Source organism: Taudactylus pleione, unplaced genomic scaffold (assembly GCF_031769625.1).
Source record: "Taudactylus pleione unplaced genomic scaffold, aTauple2 ptg000628l, whole genome shotgun sequence".
Classification (NCBI taxonomy): domain Eukaryota; kingdom Metazoa; phylum Chordata; class Amphibia; order Anura; family Myobatrachidae; genus Taudactylus; species Taudactylus pleione.
The window spans coordinates 1171476-1193258 of NW_028285030.1; the positions used below are offsets into that span (position 1 = coordinate 1171476).

Below are 21783 nucleotides of genomic sequence, written 5' to 3' on the forward strand. Positions count from 1 at the left end.
GCAGAGGGACTTCTGGGTCATAGACCCGAAAGTCCTTCATTCGCAAAAAAAGACAGCTCTTACCGAGAGAGCAATCCTTTGTGATTTTGTTCATGCACACCGGCGTAACTAAAGCTGGCATGCATGCTATGAGTGGCGAGATGCATCGTATCCCGAATGTGAAGCGTCATGCATCCCGCCCATTGTGAATGATAAAACTCATTGATACATAAGGCCCTAAACCTCCACCTTGCCCACCACCTACTGTCATCCTTCCTCATTCAGAAGCCCGCCACATATTTGCATTCTCCTCACTGCCCTGCTCCAAATCAAATTAACCTCCACGCTACAGCAACCCTAGTAATCTCATTCTCATCTTAACTCTTTCGCTCTCTCCTGTGCCTTCTGGAAAGCCAGGTCTATAATAAACTGTTCCCCATCCATGACAGCTTCATCTCCAACATCCTGAATCTCCTAGCTATCACCGAATCGTGAATTTACCCATCTGACACCACTTTTCCTGCAGTTATCTCCTTTGGGTGCCTCCCATTCTCTCACACACCTTGGCCTGGGGGTTGCCATGGTTGTGATGTTAGGGTCCTTTTATCCTCTGGTCACTCCTACCAACTGTTACCTTCTGAACCCTCCCTTTCGTTCTTTAAATTCAAGGCTCATACTATTCGCCTCTTGCAACCTGTTCAAGCTTCGAGTAGCTGTCATTTATTGTCCCCCTGGCCCTAGGTCCAACTTTGTTACCTGGCTCCTAATCTTCATATGGGCTCTCAAGACCCATTTCTTCCACAAAGCTTTCCAGTGCTCATCCTAACTCACTGCTCCATGCTCTTTCCTCACTATCTACTTCATCTGTGTCACCCCTGTTTGGCCGCCCCTCTCCTTTAAAATGTAAGCTCTCACGAGCAGGGCCCTCTTCCCTCTACACTCCTTGCCTTACTTATACTATAATTTACTGCTAACTCCCCACAATGACACCTAACAGTTGGTTGCTGACACCCTGCTTCTTATTTAAGTGTTATGCAGCAATGTTTATATACCATGTCTTTGTCCTGCATTGTTTGTACTGTTAATAACTGTTTTTCTTGTGTGCTCATTTGTTTATGTACTTTGTAAGGTGCTGCAGAACCCTTGTGGTGCCATATAAATAAGGGATAATAATAATAATGCAAACATTGTGTCACAGTAATAGTAACAATCTGCACACACACAAAAACATGCTTCAGTTGGATTTATGCTTTAAAGTAATATTTGAATCAAAATATTTCAATGAGGTATAGAATTAACTATATGTACACTTTGATTTATTTTATTGGAATAAATAGCAAGCTCTAATTTTTAAATGTGTTACCTCCTACATGTATAATGTGTTTCATATTATCATCAACGTAGGAGGAATGTGTGTGTGTACAGCATATATAACTATATACTGTATACACATTACATATAACTTTTCAAGCTTCATTGGCTTGGCACTTGTAGTGGATCAACCTCTCACATAATGTTAGTTATGAAAGCATTATTGACATGCACAGAGCCCTAGTGATGAATCACATGCTAATGTCCTGGGGTAAAAAAGCACTCTTACAGAAGATAAATCTCTGTTTTGTTATATCGGAGCTATGCACTGAATGGCCTGTAATTTCTCCTCTATGCAGCTCACTGTAATGTCATGTGAAAATGTTTATGGAATCAGACAGGTGAGAGGTAGAATCCAGCAACCGGATGCCAAACACTTAGAAACTGAGGTGGCGACAGTATGCTAAAATCATAAATGAAGTGCAGGATTCATTAATCTATCGACAGTAGGATTGAACATATTATTATTATTATTAACAGTTTCTTATATAGTGCAGCATATTCTGTGCTTTACAAATGGAAATAACATTAATAGAACCAAACTGGGTAGTAACAGACAGACATAAAGGTAAGAGGGCCCTGCTCGCAAGCTTACAATCTAAAGATTACAGTGGATATATTACCAAATATGATAAAAATGTATTTGTTTACATTATTATTAGACAAGGGAGAGCTGTACTACTACAGGACAACTGTTTACCAGAAAACAATGGCCACCCCTAGGGCTAAATGTTATAGACTGCGAGCCAGAGCCACTACTGGAATACATGCTAGTATGAACGTATTTTTAAAGCAGCAAGCATGTTAAAGACTAAATCAAGCTGGTTTAGCCTTTGACATGCTTGATGCTTTAAAAAACTTGCATGTATTCCCGCAGTGGCGCCGGCTTGCGATCTATAACATATAGCCCCTACTGTTGGTGGCCACATTTTTGTGAAAGTTTGTCTCATTTCCCAAATCAATGATCTATTGCCCCAGAACAGCACATTCTGAGCCGCACGCTAACTGCACGCAACGCCACTGTGTACGTAGTTGCCTGATTTTATAAGTACTGCGCGTGTGTCTGAGTGGCACTGCACATGTATACCGATTATTACAAATCTGGGCGCAGGGAGTATGGATTTTAATGGTCGTACCTGGAGGGTAACAAGGGGTTGGTTAGGCAGAAGTGTGCATGTCGCTGACAGTGGCTGTATCAAAAGACACAAAGCCGCTCACACAGAAGTCCATGTACAGATGGAGATTACACTTGTCATAGGGTTGGTGTCAGTTTCGATTGTGCATCCTATGGTGCGTCTAAGGATGCACCGAGATGTGTTTCCACAGGTGCACGGCGCTGGAAGTGAGCATCTCAGTTTTAAAGAAATTGGTAGCGGCATTAACATAAGAAGCAGGAGCGGCAAAAGATGCAGGGTTTCTGTTGGTCTAGCACAGTGCTGTGTCTAGTTGTCCCAGCGCCCGGTGCAGGCCATGCTCCCTCCTTGTGATGTCCACAATCACTGGGACTTACAGCAATGCCCGGAGCATCCTCAGGATGTTCCTGGGGGCTGTAATGGCAGCGGTGTGTGTGTCTGAAGCATTCTAAGGGCGCTTCAGGTGGCACTGCTGCAGAGATTCTGGCTGCAGGGTACCTTTCCAGGCACCCTGCTAGCCAGTTGCAGGGGCTGTGGGTGAGCAGCAGTGTCACACACAGAGCTCTGTACTGGGTGTGGTGGCAGCCCTCGCACACCCCTATTTACGGCCCTCTTATTGCATAATGTGGTTTATCCCATTTGTATGTTAACAAAGTTTTATTCTGAATAAGCCAGAGTGGGGAATTCCGACTGCATTCCCTTTGTGCTATACACCACAGTCCGGGATGTAGTTATAATACAGATAGTCGGGAAGCCGTCTGTTTAAATCCCAGCGTCAGAATCCCGACCCGGGACTAAAAATAGTCGGCTAAATCCTGATGCCAGCCTATGTAATGACGCCGGAATCCCGACAGACAGCGTCCCGATCAAAGGTAAGCTAGGGCGTCTTAGCTGTTAGCCGCAGGGGGAGGGGTGTTAGGTTTAGGCACCACGGGGGGTTAGGCTTTGGGGGGGGTTAGGTACCACTGGAGGGGGGTTAGGGTTAGGCACTAAGGGGGGACGGTTATGTTTAGGCACCAAGAGGGGAGGGTTAGCTTTAGGCACTAACGGGGAGGGTTAGGGTTACGGTGCGGGATGGGGTGGGTTAGGTTTAGGTACCAAGAAGGGAGGGTTACGGTGCGGGATGGGGTGGGTTAGGTTTAGGCACCAAGAAGGGAGGGTTAGAGGGAGAAGGGGGAGGGTTAGTATACTTACCCGATCCCTGTTGTGATACCGAGCATCAGGATGCCGCTGTCTGCAGTTTGACAGAAGGCATCCTGACTGCCGGTATTTCATACCCAACCCCCACAGTCCAACCAGTTAGAGAGTGATCATCATGGCGGCCTCCGGTCAGCAAATATTGAAATTGTAGAACTGCCGTACAATAAGTCAGTATGTATCACACAGCTGTTACTTTTATAAGGATGAATACATGCCTGTTGCTGGGATCTTTTTTATGTATATCCAGAAATGATACAAGCTGCCTTTGATACTGCATCCATTTGAATGTTAGGTGGAAAACAATCTAAAGTCCTGTTGTATACCCAAAGTTTTTTCATTAGAACAAACGTGTACAAACCAACAAAAAAAGAGTCATGAGCCAGCTGGACCATTTAAGAAGTTATGAATATATTGACACTAATAGAAAGGACTCCCTAATACAAGCAGCAGTTAGGCACATTTACTTTCAGGTCAGGGGTGTCCAAATTACTTCCCATGGGTGAAGTGTGACCTGCCTCTTGCTGCAATGTGGCTCCTGTGTCTTAGCAGGGCACCTGCTGTGTGAAACTGTAGAAAGCGTTCTACACAGCAATTGGAGCCTAGGTCAGACAAGAGCCATTTGTGAAAGGAGGTTTGCACTGCACCAACTTCTGTACTCTGGGGTGAGAATGAGGGGTTGGGCTTCTTCCAGCACTGATTTCTGAGTCTCACCATCTGCGGCCATTTCAGCATGATTCTCTCTGGTAACAGCCTCCACAGCCTCTGTCTGCACTCTGCATCACATAGCAACCTGGTCTGAAGTACACACATGTACATTGGGGATGCTGCTGTGTACTATATTTGGAATTAGAGGCATTAAGAACTAGAGGCGCTACTCTGTGTCATGAATTGTGGGGCACTGTTCTGTTGCATATGAATTGGGACACTACTGAGTGGCATATGAATTTGGTGCACAGATGTGCGATATATAATGAATTGGGGGCACTGCTTTATTGTATACTATGTATTTGGAGCCAGATGTTTGGTACATTATTAACTGGGGGCACAACTTCTTGACATATTTTCAATTGGGGCACTACTATGTGGCATATGAATTTAGGGGCAAAGATGTATGCCATATTATGAATTGGGGCACTGCCCTGTGGCATATGAATTGGGGCACTGCTGTGTGGAATATGAATTGGCACATTGCTCAGTAGCATATAAATTTGGTGCACAGATGTGTGGCATTTTATGAATTAGAGCACTGCAGTCAGGCATATTATTAATTGTGGGCACTATTTTGTGGTATATTATGAATTTGGGGCACATTGTTTGCATTAGTAACGTAAGTAAAATTTATATCTAAAATAATTTTGGGCACATTGTTTGCATTAGTAAAGTGAGTAAAATTTATATCTAAAATAATGCAAAATAAGTTTATTTCAAGATATTTTTTTAATTAGTTTTAATGTTTCTTAGAATAAGTTTACTCAGCAAAGAAGCCTTACCTAATTGCTCGGAGGCTAACTGTGAGAGAAAATATAACAAAGGGCCACATAAGTCATTTTATAAATATAGCACTCCAAGAAATAAATGTGTCAGTTCCTGTTTCAGGCTAAGGCTATTTGTACAGCCCTATATTAACACAGCATTAAAAGGACATCAAAATAGAAAGATAATTAATTGATTATCCAAAAGGAAGAAAATTTGGGGCTGGTGGGTGGGAGCACGTTCTATAAGTTTAAACATTGGAAACTGTTTTTCTGTGGGGAAGGGGGATGAGGGTAAAATCCTTCTCATGGTCCCAGTTAACTCCACACAATCCCAGTAGTAGTTGTGTGCTGAGCCTATATTCATATGAATTCTGTGTATCACTTTAGCTGAAAGCAGTGACATCATTGAGGCAAGATTACAGCAGGGCCGCAACTAGGGGGGCTAGAGGTGCACATGCACCGGGCGCTGGATTTGAGGGGGTGCTGAAGGGCTGACTCAGCCCCCGTTGTGGCTTGTGGGCTGCAGATTCCATGCGGACGGCTGATGCAGATTCCAGGCGGACTAGCCGCCCGCATGGAATATACTGAAAACGGCCCTCCAAAAATGGCCACCGCCAAGGAGGAGACAGATGCTAGAGGTCCTACTGGACCGCTAGTGTCTGTTCTGCCAGCGCATAGCATTCCTGGAAGTGTCCCGGGAACGCTGGCGCTTCTGGGAGAAGATGCAGAAAGTTGCATCTTCTCCCGTGAAACCCCTGGCAACAAGCGTAAAACCCCTGGCAACTAGCGTGAAAGCCCTGACAAGGAGCATGAAACCCCTTGCAACGAGCATGAAACATGAAAACAAGCATAAAACTCCTGGCAAAGAGCATGGAACTCCTGGCAACGATCATGGAACCCCTGGCAACGAGCACGAAACCCCTGACAACAAGCATGAAACCCAGAGCATGAGACCCCTGGCAACGAGCATGAAACCCCTGGCAACTAGCATGAAACCCCTGGCAACTAGCATGAAACCCCTGGCATCGAGCATGAAACCCCTGGTAATGAGCATAAAACCCCTGACAACGTGCAGAAAGTTGCATCTTCTCCCGTGAAACCCCTGGCAACAAGCGTAAAACCCCTGACAAGGAGCATGAAACCCCTGGCAACGAGCATGAAACACATGAAAACAAGCATGAAACACATGAAAACAAGCATAAAACTCCTGGCAACGAGCATGAGACCCCTGGAAATGAGCATGAAACACCTGACAATGAGCATGAAACCTCTGGCAACAAGCATGTAACCCAGAGCATGAGACCCCTGGCAACGAGCATGAAACCCCTGGCAACTAGCATGAAACCCCTGGCATCGAGCATGAAACCCCTGGTAATGAGCATATAACCCCTGACAACGTGCAGGTAATTTAAATGTAATTAGAAGACTTACTGTGGGGCATAAAATGGTGTCGGGCAAATATGTAAGTGGCACTTTGGTAATAGTGGCATAATGTGTAATAGGCATTATGGTGTGTAGAATAATGTAAGTCACTATACCAGGGACATCTGACTAGTGCACCGCCTTATGGAGGAGCAAGGACAAAATCCAGGTAAGGGAAGGGAGGGGGCGTAGAATTACTGCCTTGACAGATATCCTAGTTTCGGCCCTTATTACAGTCTGCATTCTCACAAATGTTGGTTCAGCCCACAACAAAATCAAAAAATACCTATAGGACAATAACACAATATACAATTTTAATATTTACACAAATGTGAAGACACAAGTCTAAAGCAAATCTGTCCAACTTGCCACAAATGGCTCATTTAGATGACACAATTTTTGCAATATTACATGGGCTACGTACACAGTTATTAAAATCCTTGGAGTGTACTGGTCCAAGGAAACACAGGTTACAAATAAGAGGAGGCAAAGTGAAGGCACATTGCTAATTATCTGGTTCTGAATATAGATGACATATTCACTTTAACACGCAACTATAGCAATAGTAAGTCTCAATTATCCAGTTATAGGCTTACAGCTTTTAGAAAGGAGAATTAAAGCTCCACTCACAGGCAGAAATAAAATGTGATTATTACTGTCCTATAGACTTACCGGTATGCCCAGAGCTTTGAGAATGTTCATTTTACACATAGGGCATGTGCGGTGATCTAATAACCAAGGGTCCACACAAGACTTGTGGAAGAGATGCCTGCAGTAAGAACAGGATAACAACAACATATGGATTTATTGTAGAATAGACATAAATGATGTTACAGACCAGCAAATACAGTACTGCTAACAAATATACATTGTTTGGTGTTGTCTGTATTGTTACTGTCCTAAATAAGCTTGTAGAAATGTAATCACAGAAATTATTTACTATCTTTGGTAGAAGGTTTAATGTGCACTTACAACTTACACACTGAACCAATACCTACACAGTTCTGGGGAGGGGGGGTTTGCAGGAACCCAGAATTTATTGTGGACTACAGACAGTACGTTGGTAAGTGGCATGCAAGAGAGAACTTTTATATTTTACTTTCAATAACATAGCATAAAATGTATTAAAATTTAACACTTCTGTGCCAGCTCTCTATTGCCTGATTGATCCTAGGGCTGGGTACACATTAAACGATTTGCAAACGATCCGACATCGTTAACGATTTCCCTTGAACTCCTGGGATAACGATATAGTGCATACACACTGTGCAATTTTACTAATGATCAAACGATATATTGTTCGGCGTTAACGATTTCCAAATCGTCAGATCGTTAACGATATATCGTTTGCTGTACAAAACCCCTGACGACTCTCTCAAAGAGTCGGTCCATGTTTTGGAAATACAGGGGACAAAATGAGTAGTAGACCCCTGTATTTTCCATAACCAGCATGGGACTCTTTCTAACGAAGGTGTAATGCCACAGACAGGGGCATTAAAGGCCTGCTGGTACCTGAAGATCAGCTGCAAAAGAAATGTTAAAATAAAGACAACACACACACACTGTGAAAGTATAAGTTTATTACACACATACTCGCCTCAATCACTGGACAGGTCCTCTTGCCCAAGTACGTATCCGTCTTCTTAAAATAAAAAAACGAAAAGTCCTGACCCACTGACATAAGAACCGTCCTCTAAGGACGGCAATTCCCGAATGTCAGCTCAGCCGCAGCATTTCTCTATAGAAATCCCGGTGCTGAGCGTTCAATGGCTAAGAGAGGTGAGCCTCCGCCTCTCTCAGCCAATAAACAGTTCCCACCGTTGGCTTCAATGGTGAGAATCACTAGGTAACCTTCAGACCCCAGGGATCCCTGGGGAAAGGGTTCCCCTGGCTGTTGCACACCCGCTGGTTATAGAAAATACAGGGGACTCCTACTCATCTTGTTTCCTGTATTTCCAAAACCAGGACCGGCTCGCTGAGCACAGTGTTGGTTGTGTTAAATACAGGGGACCCCTACATCTTTTGTCCTCTGTATTTTCACAACCAGGACTGGCTCTGAAAAGCCATGGGCTGGATTGCTTTTAGGAGGGACCCCCCGTATTTAAATTTTGTTTTAACTTGACAAGCATTTTTTTTTAATACAGATGCATGCACGGATCTCACTGATCTGTGCATGCATCTGTGTCATTAGGGAAATGCATGTCAAGTGATGTCCACATCGTTTGGTAGTGTGTACACACTGCAAGATATGCCACGAATCGTTAACGAGATTAAAAGATCTTCCTGCATGTAGGAAAGATCTGAAGATACAGCCAACGACCGGCGGGAGCACGCATCGTGATCACACGGGACGTTATGAACGATTTGTCGATCCGATGCGCCGGAATTGGCCAAATCGCTCACAATATTGTTGGGTGTCTAGGGGCCTTAAGGGAAATGGGTAAACCATGCAGAATGGTAATGGTATAGAAGGCTCAACTCATGCTGCTAGAATGTGATAGCTGTAGCGTTCCATCAGAAACAGGAAATAAAGCGGTTACAATATTAGGAACACTTAAGAATGCAGAGGTACAATGTTTGCTTTAGCGCAATCAGAAGGTAAATAAAGTCTAGATTAAACCTCCCCCTTTTCATGCACATTTGAAACACCATTATAATGATATGAGCAGCCACTATTTTATATCACTTTCCCTAAATGACAATATTCTTCTTTAGTGCAATTGCACTCTACATTATGGGAAAACACAAGGATTAATGACCAAGATGGCAGCATCTGCATATGTGCTAAGATTTTCACCGGCAGATAGAATGAGTGCAAATTAAGCAGAGAAGTACACCAAATTTCACACTGAAGTATAGCAACGAAATGTACTTTTATGGAAAAGGATTATTTAAAACAAGGGGTGTCAATGCTTTATTTATTGTTATGCCAAAGCAGACTCCTACCGGGAATTGTAAGCCAAGAAAGCACTCAGACGGGTGTTTTTTCATTGACTCGCTTCACTAAAATCGTCACTGCTTGGTTTCCTTTTGTAATATTATTATTATTCTTTCATACACCTAAACCTTCCTCGACAAATCCTCTATAGAATAGAGAAAACGGCATCAAAATCCATCCAGTGGTTCTCGAGATTATCTATCTATCTACATTTTTTTTGGCCTGTAAAACAGTTCAAATTCACGAGAAGATTGAAGGACAGTTCCTTGACAACAAACTTGTGCCTAAACTATAGCTGGTACCGCGGGATTAGATAGTTTTTTTTATACATCTTGAAGATTGATATAGTTTTTTTAATTATGTTATAATAAAAGTTATATTTTAGATATACATTCCACTAAAAGAGTACCTCGCCCAAGAGTCTTCTTTTTCTCTTAGTTTTGCTACATTGTGTCACTGAGTGCAAGGAGGCTTCTAGTTATAATTGAACATAATTTTTTTGCAATATATAATTATTCACATAGAAATAGAAACATTGTATATGCTGAAATCACTTGTTAATATCACTGGTATATTAACTGAAAATGTCAGAAATATTATGGCATCAATACCTAGAAAGCAGTAGTGAATTATATTTATGCAGTTTAATATTAGCAGATACTCCGGAACTTCCACTTATGCAAATTAATCCTGTAATAAATAACTGGCAGGCATCTGCAAAGGCACATATCGCTTCTGATAGTGAATCTCAGTTCGTTGCTCAATTTTGGATGTCCTTCTGTTCCCTGCTGGGTAACAAATTGAATTTGTCTTCCGGCTATCATCACCAATCTAATGATCAAACTGAGAGGGTGAGTCAGTTCTTAGAGTCCCTTATGCAAGTATAAAGCAGAGAACAGGACAGGCAGTATCTGATCTATAGGATCACAGCCTATGGACAGAGAAACTATGGCTCACACCAAACAACAATAAAAGGTTGTCAAATTAATATAATAAAAACAAATCTAAGTCAGAAGCCAGTCTGTAACACAGTGCTGCTGAAGTAATGCTTTAGTTTGATTGTGGAACAGGGTACAGTAGAGGGCTGTGGGCTTCCAAGATAAGAAACTACTGAGCATTATTTTAATCCACTTCCCTAACAAGCTGTCCATTAATGTGACATTACTTGGTACAGGTATATTAACCATTAGGATATTATATGGGGGGAAAAAATTGCGCAGTAAACCAATGATATGCAGCTTACTTCCTCATAGAAAAAAGGTTATACACCATAACCTGTAACCATAGAAACTACTACAGTGCCTGCTGTGCTGATATTGTTGGTGTACCCCCTGGGAAAGGCTTTGGAGTTTTTGGCTGAATGCTTGGTGGTGTGGAGAAATACCAGCCCAATTTATCAGGACTTCATCCATCGTGTTCTCACACCACCCACCCAAAACGGTAACCCACCAGGAGGATCACTATTGCTATTTTTGCACATCATATGTATTTGTACCTGTTTTTATTCTATTTTATTTCATTTTGTTATTGATGTCAATTTAATAAATACACCTTTTATTGGGACACCCCATTGTGTCATTCTAAGGTGATATTCATTGTGTGGTAAAACACACTATACATCTGCCAAGTGGGAGCGCTATCAGTCTCACAGATAGCTTTTTGTTTCTACAGGTATATTAACCCCCAACGATTGTCTCAGTGGTATTTCTAAAGTAAGTAGGATTATATCAGCATGATTGGATGCAAACAGCAGAACTTGGGAGGTGAATTGCGGGCGGCAAAGCTGGCGGTGCAGGGAGCATTTTGGTACTCAATCATGTTGTTGCGGCCCAGCTATACATTGGCGAGAAAACCAGCATTGTATACCAGGGGCGAGGCTACGATTAAGTAATTCAGTGTAAACTGGGTCATTGACACCCCCCCCCCCAGAACACCCACTTGTGCTCTGTAAGTTGGCAGCTGCGGGGGGTGGGGAGTGCGAGCGGGTGGACGGGGGCCGTGGGTTCAAGGGGTGTGTGGGAGACTTGCCCACTTTTACAGGTGGACTGGAGCACCACCCAATTTTCAGCCATTCTGGGAGAGTAGGAAGAATGGGTCTGACTGGTGCTACATCTTAATACGTACAGCAGCCAGTGGGCATCTCTGTACAAAAACCATCAGCAATGGCATAAGCATAAAGTCGCAGCGCGCTGCGGTAAAAGGCACGGTCGCGGCTGCAATTGTGTGCACCTAGGGGTAATAAAACTTTTCTGTTTTTAAATTCTGCATCAGTTGTTTTTATACATGATTCTTTTCTTTTTTGTTTTACTGCAAATGTGCAGAAAAACAATGTGAACATCAGCCCCACCATTTTAGCAAGCAAAGACACAACCATAGCACGGGCTTTGAATACCTGTTAGCGATCTGTTGTCCTCAGTATTAGTGCAAAAACTGCAATTGTTCTACAGAGCCTGTATCTGGCAGCCATGTTCTTAGTCTGTGCATAAGGGACTTGTGTAGTACAGTGTCTCCACACCCAGACTGTAAATGTGCATGTTGCTGATTACATGTTCTCTGTAGAGAGATCTGTTTTCCATTTACACACTATGTGGGGCTTCCTTGGAAGGGAAGTAGCTGAATGAATTATCCGTCTCAAGTACTAACTTCCCTGTACTGGCTTGTCATTCACAGCTTAAATGCATTGCCAACATTCCTAGTACTTTCATAGTGATGTCTTAACCGAGACCCATCCAGCTTTTCCATGTGGTCGGGTGGCTATTTCTTATAGCTTACATGCTTGCGGTATGGGTTTAATCAAATAAGCAATGATGTCATACAGAGGTTATAGAATTATTACAGCAGTGTAAGTGGAAGAGAAAAGCCTTGCAGGGCTGCAATTAGCAAGTATGTCTATATAATACAGTTTGCTGGTCATTATATTGAAGAACTATGCAATGAGGATGTCAAAGGCAGAAACAGCTTGTTTGCCAAAAACAAAAATAAATAAATATAAAAATGTTTGTAAAGTGTTACTCGTAGACTATAGTAGCACATAAGTCCAAAAAAATAAAAAAGTTTGTAAAAGTGTTACTAATATAATATAGTAGCACATATATCCATATTTCATTCTTTTTATGGCAGGATCCTGTTCTTCAATTTATAAAAAACAATACATTTCATGTATTACACTTTTATTTGTACATAGCATCCATCTAATCCTCATTTACGGGAATATCTTCACCCAAAAATTAATCTCTTTCTTACAACTCTTTCCCCAACTAGCAGAATTGTGAAGTTCCCGTGATGTGAAGTGTGACAGTTCTGGAAAGTTAGCAGTAACCTGTGCTCTTAAAGCTGCTTGTTGCCCAATAACAATAAACTGACTGTGCAAACAGTGCAGTAAGGCTGGGTACACACTGGAGCGACAGGCATTCGTTACGATATCGGAACGAATGCCCATGAAGAGTGATTGTGCATCCACACTGGACCACTTTAATTAACTACTGTTATGGCTCAGTGGTTATGGCTCAGTGGTAGCCAAGAGGAAAAGTCCTACTAAGCCTTGAGGGCTGGAATTCCTTGGCTGGATGTGGCTGGGTGGTTGCCTGAAGGGCTGGAGGAGCTGGCTCCAAATGTGGCTTAAGAGCCATATAGTTGTGGTGAGACCTTTGGGCTGGTAGCAGCCCTGGGCTGGATGGGCCTGTGGGCCAGTAAGTGGTGATGCGGCCTTAGGGCCGGTAGCAGCCTTTAGGCTGGACGAGGCCTGTGGGCCTATTAGATGAGATGCATCCTTTGGGCCGGTAGCAGCCTTTGGGCTGGATGAGGTCTGTGGGCCTATAAGTTGAGATGCGGCCTTTGGGCTGGTAGCAGCCCCTGGGCTGGATGAGGCCTGTGGACCTATTAGATGAGATGCGGCCTTTGGGCTGGTAGCAGCCACTGGGCTGAGTTGCTGCCTTGAGGGCAGGAAGACTTTGACAGGATGCGGCCTTGGGCCGAGACACAGTCACTAAGTAAAGCTGCAGACTCCGGGCTGAAGGACTTGGCTAGGAGATGCTGTGGTGCGCCAGTGTCACCAGGATGACACAATCGGTCATACACCGGATTGCGCACTCAGGACACACAGGTGCGCTTAATGCCGCCGGGATGACACAAGCAGTTGTACACAGGACTCAGGACGCCCAGGTGTGCTTAATGCCGCCGGGATGACACAAGCGGTTTGTACACAGAACGCTAGGCCTAGGTGATGCGGCCTTAGGGCCGGTAGCAGCCTTTAGGCTGGACGAGGCCTGTGGGCCTATTAGATGAGATGCGTCCTTTGGGCTCTGAGTGCGGCCTGTGCTGCCTGGATGACACAGACTGCAGGTAGTGCAGATGCGGACCACGCCGCCTATATGACACAAACAGCATGGAGTGCAGATGCGGACCGTGCCGCCTAGATGACACAAACGGCAGGCAGTGCAGATGCAGACCGTGCCGCCTAGATGACACAAATGGCAGGAACAATGGAGCTGGCTGGATACTGGACCTCGACTGTGAACAGGAGACCAACAGAAACCGGAAACACGTGAAACTCTATCACCGGCATGGAGTGAAGGGCTGGCTGGAATTTAACAAAAACAGGACCCAACCAGAGCAAGCCTCCCTAATGAGAGACTATTGAGCACTTGGGTTGTGCACAGACAGGAAAATCAATTAGTGCGCACCTGATACTGCACACAGACAGGCAGTAATTAGTTCAGAGCCTCAGCAGCAACCAAGACTGGAACTGCAAACAATATGCTGCTACCACAGATCCTAACAGGAAGAAGGAAGAGACTTCAGCGAACGCTTGCCTGGCGTGCACCCCACACAGCATTGGCAGCACGGCAGCTTGTGACAACTACGAAACGATCACTGTTACATCGTTCATTAACAATGCCCTGGCCGCAACATATATCGCTAGGTTTGATGTACAGCACATCAAACCTGGCGACAGTGGGAGAGTGCAATCGGTGGTACACTGAGCGATGTAGGTGATAATATGAGATATGGTAAGAACTTACCCTTGTTATCTCTATTTCTACGAAGTCCATAGGGTTCCACAGGATACCTTGGGGTATAGGTGATGACGTCAGGCACGGACACCACAGAGTTAAATTTTCAGCCTCCCAGGATGCACCAGGGTCCCTCTCCTATACCCCACCCCCAAGCCAAGGCAATTCAGTTTCGTATAGGCCGGAGGAGGAGAACAAAGAGAAAGAAGAAAGTCTGGAACACACAAGAATCACATTCTCACCAGAAGGAGACGGAGAAACCGATGACCAGATCAAAGCCCATCTGCAGTACAGGTGCGACAGGGCGGGAGTCCTGTGGAACCCTATGGACTTCGTAGAAATAGAGATAACAAGGGTAAGTTCTTACCATATCTCATATTTTCTACTTCAGGGTCCATAGGGTATCCACAGGATACCTTGGGGATGTCCCAAAGCAGTATCCTTTAAGGGTGGGGATGCTCCTGTGCTGTAAGGAGAATCCGCCGCCCGAAGGAAGCATCCTGAGAGGCGAAGGTATCAAAAGCATAATACCTTACAAAAATATGGACAGATGACCACGTGGCTGCCAATCACCGCTGAACCGCTGAGGCGCCACGTCGAGCTGCCCACGAAGGACCCACAGACCTAGTGGAAGAGCTGTAATAGAGGATGGAACAGGAAGACCTGTGAATCCATCCTGCTAAAGTTAGCATAGTGGGAGGCCAACCCTTTTTATGGAAACCAGAAAGGACAAAACCGAGAGTCTGATTTTCTAAATGGACTGGTACGGTCAACTTAAATTCGCAGAGCCCATACCACATCCAAGGAGGCCACACCAGCAGACAGGACTGGGGAAGTAAAGGCTGGTACTATAATTTCCTCATTGATGAGGAAGCTAGACACCACTGTAGGTAAAAAACCAGGGCAAGTGCGAAGCACTGCCCTGTTCCTAGGAAAGATGAGAAAAAGGGAGGTCTACATGACAGAGCTCCCCATTCTGCGATCCTACTGGCCAAATCAATGGCCAGAAGGAATACAGTCCTAGCCGTAAGTCATTTGAAATCCACTGAGCCCAGTGGATCAAATGGCGGTCCTCGGAGAGCCCTAAGGACCACAGCCAAATCCCAAGGAGCCACCTGTGGAACAAAGGGATGCTGAATATAACATACACCTTGCACAAAGGTGCTGACCTCAGGAAGAGTAGCAATCCTAAGATGAAACCATACTAACAGGGCAGAAACCTGCACCCTCAGGTAAGCAAGGCGAAGACCATTATCTAAGCCCACCTGTAGGAAAGCCAACACTCTGGATATCCGGAATACCCGAGGAGCATAGCCTCTAGGGCGACAACTGAAAGAAAGTATGCCATACCTGATGGTAAATTCTTGCAGATAAAAGCTTCCGAGCTCTTAGCATGGACAGAGCCCCTGTTAACTATAGAGCTGGAAAACCCCTAGACCTTAAGAGGGCAGTCTCCACCGCCACACCGTCAAGGACAGACAACCCAGGTGTGGGTATAAGCCAGGATCCTGAGACAACAGGTCCGGGCGTAGAGGCAACAGCTTTGGAGTGTTAACTGAGAGGCTCCGAAGATCTGAGTAATAGTGCCGTTTGGCCCACGCTGGAGCTATCGTGCCTTCTTCCTGCTATTACTGCAGGAAGAAGGGATAATGGAGGGACGAGGTACACAACTTGGAAGGTCCACTGGACCTACATACGTCTACCAGAAGAGTCTCATCTCTGAAAGGCTCCACTTGTTCACCAGAAGATTGAACACCTCCGGATGAAGCGGACATTTCCCTGAATGCACGTCTTGACGGCTAAGAAAGCCTGCTTTCCATGTAAGGATTCCTGAATGAACACTGCCGATGATGGCAGGGATATAGCCTTCCATCCAAGCCAGAATTCGGGACACCACTGTTAGTGTCGCCTGACTTCGGGAACCTCCTAGGTGGTATACATAAGCCATCATGATGGCATTGTCAGAGTGTACCTGCGCGGTATTTCCGTGGAGGACATGTCCTGCATGCTGGAGAACCTTGAATACTGCTCAGAGTTCTCAGATGTTTATGGGTAGCGCATAATCTGCTGGTGTCCACCTGCACTGGAACAAGTGTGGACCCGTCACTGCTTCCCAGCCACAGATACTGGCGTCCTTCGTCAGAAGGACCCTGTCCACAATCCCAAAGGGGGTGCCCCTTTTTTAGGTGAGCTTTTCGCAGCCACCAGGCCAGAGAGAGACAAACCTCCGGGGAAAGTACTATTGACTTTATCCTATGGGGCAACCCATCACATACGGAGAGGATCAATTTTTTTTTCTAGAGGTTCAGAGTGAAACTGGGTACTCTCCACCATGTAAAACAGTGACACCCTGGAACCCAGGAACCACATTGCCGAGTGATAGACACTCGGCGACTCTGCAGGCAACTGCGTACCTTTGCCTGTAATGCAGAGATCTTTTCCTCAATCACAAAGATCCTCAGATGTTGGGATATGGAGCATCCTCTGTGAGGAATCAGAGAGGACCATTTCCAGTTTATTAGTCAGCCATAACGTAGCAACACAGATATTGGCCCTGATTCAGAGCCGGACGCAAGTCGCTGCTGGTTCGCTCCGAGCGATGTTTGCCCAACTGCGCATGCGTACGGATCGTAATACGCATGCGCTAACCAGTCAGTGCGGCCGAAATTCATGTGCTCGCAAAATAGCGAATGCCTGCTATTTTGAGTGACAGAAAGAGGCGTATGTGGGTGGTAACAGGGGAAGGTGCTTGAAAATGGGGAGTGGAAATCAGAACGCAGACGTGCTTAAAGGTCAAAACGGGCGTTTTATGGGTGTGCATATTTAAAACAGCAGCGTCATTGACCATGTCACTGAGTTATTTTATAGTCAGAACTGCTCGCAAAATTGTGGTAGCAAACACCAACCCCAAGAATAGCGAGCAGCGGCCAGGGGGCGTATTTTTCAAACAAACGAACGCAAGTTTTGTTCGCTCGTTCAGACATAGAGGCGTGAACAGACCGCAAACAGCGAACGGTTCATTTGAATAGCCACCCCTTGTTTTAGAACGAACGACAGCAAATAGCGAGTGGCTCTGAATGAGGGCCATTGTCCGTTGCAGATGGCACTGAAGTATCTCTGGAGACCCTGGTAACAACAGGAGGTCACCCGGATAGGGTAACAAGCGGACCCTCTGCATCTGCAGGTGGGCTGCCATCACTGCCATGACCCTGGTAAAACGTGAGGCGCAGAGGCCAGACCAAGGGGCAATGCCAGAAACTGGAAATGCTTATCGACCACTGCAAACCTGAGGAAAACACTAGTGTGCTAAGAAAATAGGGATATTCAGGTAGTCACCCTGAATATATCCAACGACACCACAAAATTCCCAGACTCCATTGAATGATGGAATGCAGGGTCCCCCTCCTGAACCGAGGAACCCTTAAGAATTTGTTGAAGGATTCGAGGTTGAGGATGTCCTGGTAAGACCCACTGGGTTTCTGTACCAGAAAGAGGATGGAGTAATACCCCGTTCCCCTTTGGGGCAACGGAATAGGTACTATAACTCCTGCCTGGAGCATAGAGTGTAACACCCTCAAAAATTACAGGGCCTTGTCTTGAATTGACAGAAGAACTGTAACGAAAAACCGGCTGGGAGACCTTTACCGGGAGGAGAGGACATACCTTCCAGAAAATACTTCTCTTACCCCAGTGTCCGTGGTGGTCAGACACCAGCACTGGGCGAACTGGAGAAGCCGGCCTCCAACTCTGGGGTCCCCCGAGAGGAGGCCCGTCCCGTGAGGCTGAAGGCTTATAGTCCAATTTGGGAGTAGGACGTCTTGTACTCCAAGCCTGTTCTAATGGCTGAGCAGAGTTCCTGGCTACTGACTGTCTTGGAAAGCTGTATTTTAGACTTACCCTGGCCTCACAGGGCCGAAAAGACGAAGCCCCAGACCCCGACGGGACTGTAGCCGATGGCAGACACGCAGACGTAGCTGCTGCCTGCGGGGCCACAATTGTGCCCAGATGAGGGCTAAATAGAACCTGTCCCGTAAAAGGCAAAGCATTCCAAATGGAATCTGTGTCCGCTTTCCAAGAGCGCAACCACAGGGAGCGGCGAGCCGCTACTGCTGCCGAGGAGATTCTGGAAAGGAGCAGGCTATATGTAAGACTGTCTCATTATGAACGTGGCTAAGTCTCTGAGAATTTGCCACTATTCACCTGCTCTGCTGGAGAGTCAGTGTGCAGAGATCCAGTTACCTACCCAGCGCTCCATGGCTCTGGCCCCCCAGCACATGGCCATAGCCGGCCTGGACGCCCCTCCAGCAAGGGAATAATTGGATTTTAGATATATTTGCACCTTGCAATCTGTAACCTCCTTCAAGGAGGACCTGGAGGGCAAAGGGGTATGCAAAAGGTCAACCGTTTTTGAGGCTGGAACCGCTCACCCAGATTTTCCACGCCTCCTCTAAATGATCCACCTGACCAGATAGAGGAATTACAGTGGCAACATCCTTATCCTTAAAGAAGGCATATTTGGATTTAGCCACGGGGGATATGTAATAACCAAAGCCGCACGGACTGCCCGTATAAGGCCAGGTATATAAACTTTAGACCCAGACTACGCCTCCACTGCACTATGGGGCTCGTGTCTGAAAAAGTCAATAATGTCACCATCATCAGACGTCATGATCCTTAGCCGTCTGAGACCCGAAAGGCCGTTTAGAAGGCCAAAATGGTGACTCCCCCTGTAAAACGTCCATCAGGTGCTATACCATTTGGACAATAAATTCACCCACACAGGCTCCAGCGAGACATGGGGGGGCGAAAAACAGGATACACTGGGGTACCATCAACTGCATGTGATGAGACTACCACTCGCTGCGATAACCCCTATGGGGAAACACAGGGAGCGTTGCCCACAAGGGCTGTAAGCATCTTAGCCAGCCGAGGGCGGTCCCTTTTTGTGCAGGCACAGTGACAGAAATGGGGCGTGATATATAATACAACATGCCTTCCATAAACCCTCAGCGTCTACATATCCCTCCGCTAACTGCACATTATATCAGTACATTATAGCTGGAAGAGGATATCCTCGTTCACTTTCCGACATGAGGAGTGTGAACGGAGCGTATGTGACTTCCCACACAGAAAAAACACGTTTACTGTGAGGTAATAAACACCCTGCCACACCGCACCGCAAGGGCTGTAGCAGAAGAAGAACAGAGATAGGAAAATCGCTGACAGTCAGAAATGAAAGTACAGGCAAACAGCGCTAGCATTGAAGTCACATACAATGCAAAGATAACATCCTGCATTACAAGCACTGCGATCAACTACACAGATCAGAGCCTGGTAGGAAACAGTGCTGCATACACTGACCTTAATTGAAGGAGAGGTATGCAGGGGACCTGGACCGCAATGGAACCTGTATCAGCTTCCAGCAGCATTTGCCAACCCCAGTACATGCAGAGAGAAAATGGCCACCGAGGAGCAGAGAGGACGCGGGCCCGGGGGAGGAGCGCTGACACAGCCCGCTCAGACCGCTGTGGAATGGCACTGTGCAGCGGGGGAGACGCCGGCTGTGAGACAGGGAAGGCGTTCTCCCCTGGTATGCTATTAACCCCTGGGACGCCGTGCTGTACGGCACATGCTGCGGTCCGCTCTCCATGGTGGTCTAGTGGAAGGCGCAGGATCATTACCTGGCCCCACGCGCAGCCGGTCCCCAGGGAGCCCCCTGCCTGGGGACCAAAAAGGACTGTGTTACCGGCGAGTGCCCACCGCGGGACCCTGCCGCTTACCTTGTCCCCCGTACATCCGGCCACAGTCCAGGTAGCCGGGGTCACCGCTAGCTGTGACCCCAGCTACCTAACAGCATCCCTGGATCGGTACCGGCATTCTGTGTAGGAGCGACAGCATGGACGTCAGTACTGACTGTCCATGCTGTGGGACCCCGGTGCATCCTGGGAGGCTGAAAATCTTACTCTGTGGTGTCCGTGCCTAACGTCATCACCTATACCCCAAGGTATCCTGTGGATACCCTATGGACCCTGAAGTAGAAATATCATTACAAAATGGCATGTCGCCTCGACATCGCTCCAGTATGTACCCAGCTTAAATTTCTAATAAATATACTGAAGTCAATTTTGAAAGGTCAAAATGGCAACTCCGCAGCACAAATACACTTTTATATTACAATGATTTGAGCAAATGATCTTAGACTTATACTGTGACACATGGGGAGGGGGGAATAAACTGGGGGCCCACTGACACCGGGGGTGAGAGTGGGTACTCTGCCATGGGGATCTATTACCACTAGGGTGAGGGGTTAATAATGCTGGGAATCTTTTGCCACAAGGAGGGGACTATTTCTGATTCGGGGGCAGGAAAAGTGATATGACGATGGGGGGCCTATGAACAGGAGGGTTTTGGAGGGGTGCAAACACACCCTAGATATTTTTTTCTTTTATTAAATATTTAAATACATTTTAAAAAATACTTTTAAAACTTTATTATATAAATAAAAAATCTGAGCAGTTTTGGTGAAAAAAAAAAGTAAATTAAGTGGTTAATCAAGTGGTGAATAATATATATTTTTTTTTATTTGAACTTTTTTTTTTTTTGGCATGATAGGCAGGTGTCACGGGGACTACTGTGTTTTACATGGAAGATGTTTTATGGCAACATTATTATTACACGGGGTACTGTACACAGGACAGGTGGCTACCATCACAATCAAAAGTGTATTGTAATAAAAACTTTCCCAAAGTGCTCACATTTTCATTTCTTTAAGCCACATATAAGCCCATATGTGAGCAATCAATTGAGGACAATTCTGCGATTTGCAGATTGTGTAAAAAAATTGGCACTATATGGGGTTCACCGATATGCCGATTCCAACGAAAAAGTGATCTGAATGGGTGAATCAGTTTGTCTAACATGTTGGATTTCGCTGACCAATCAGGGCATAGACTGCTAGTGTATGATAAGCCATTTTGCTGACCATTCGCCAATAGAATATTTTTTTTACATGTGTTTAGTGAAATGACAACCTGTTCAGATGATGTATGGGCACTTTCATGAAAAGCAGATCCGATATTTGGGTGAAAAATATCTACAAATCACTGAAAAATATTGGCAATGTATGGGCACATATTGGTGGATTGGAGAGTCATTAATTTGGGGTGAAAAAAGTGCAGAATCTGTGAATCTTTTTTGGGCTTGCTAATGTAAGTGCCACATAAGGTGTTATAGGAGGTTTATGTGACATTTGC

General features: G+C 45.5%; 1 protein-coding gene across 1 annotated transcript in view; it reads right to left on the minus strand.

The window, feature by feature from the left end:
- RNF150 (ring finger protein 150) overlaps nt 1-21783 on the minus strand; it is a 269560-nt gene that overhangs the window by 47192 nt on the left and 200585 nt on the right. Inside the window, exon 5 of the mRNA XM_088454729.1 lies at nt 7253-7349. Coding sequence (XP_088310855.1) covers nt 7253-7349 — 97 coding nt within the window. The remainder of the gene's footprint in view (nt 1-7252; nt 7350-21783) is intronic.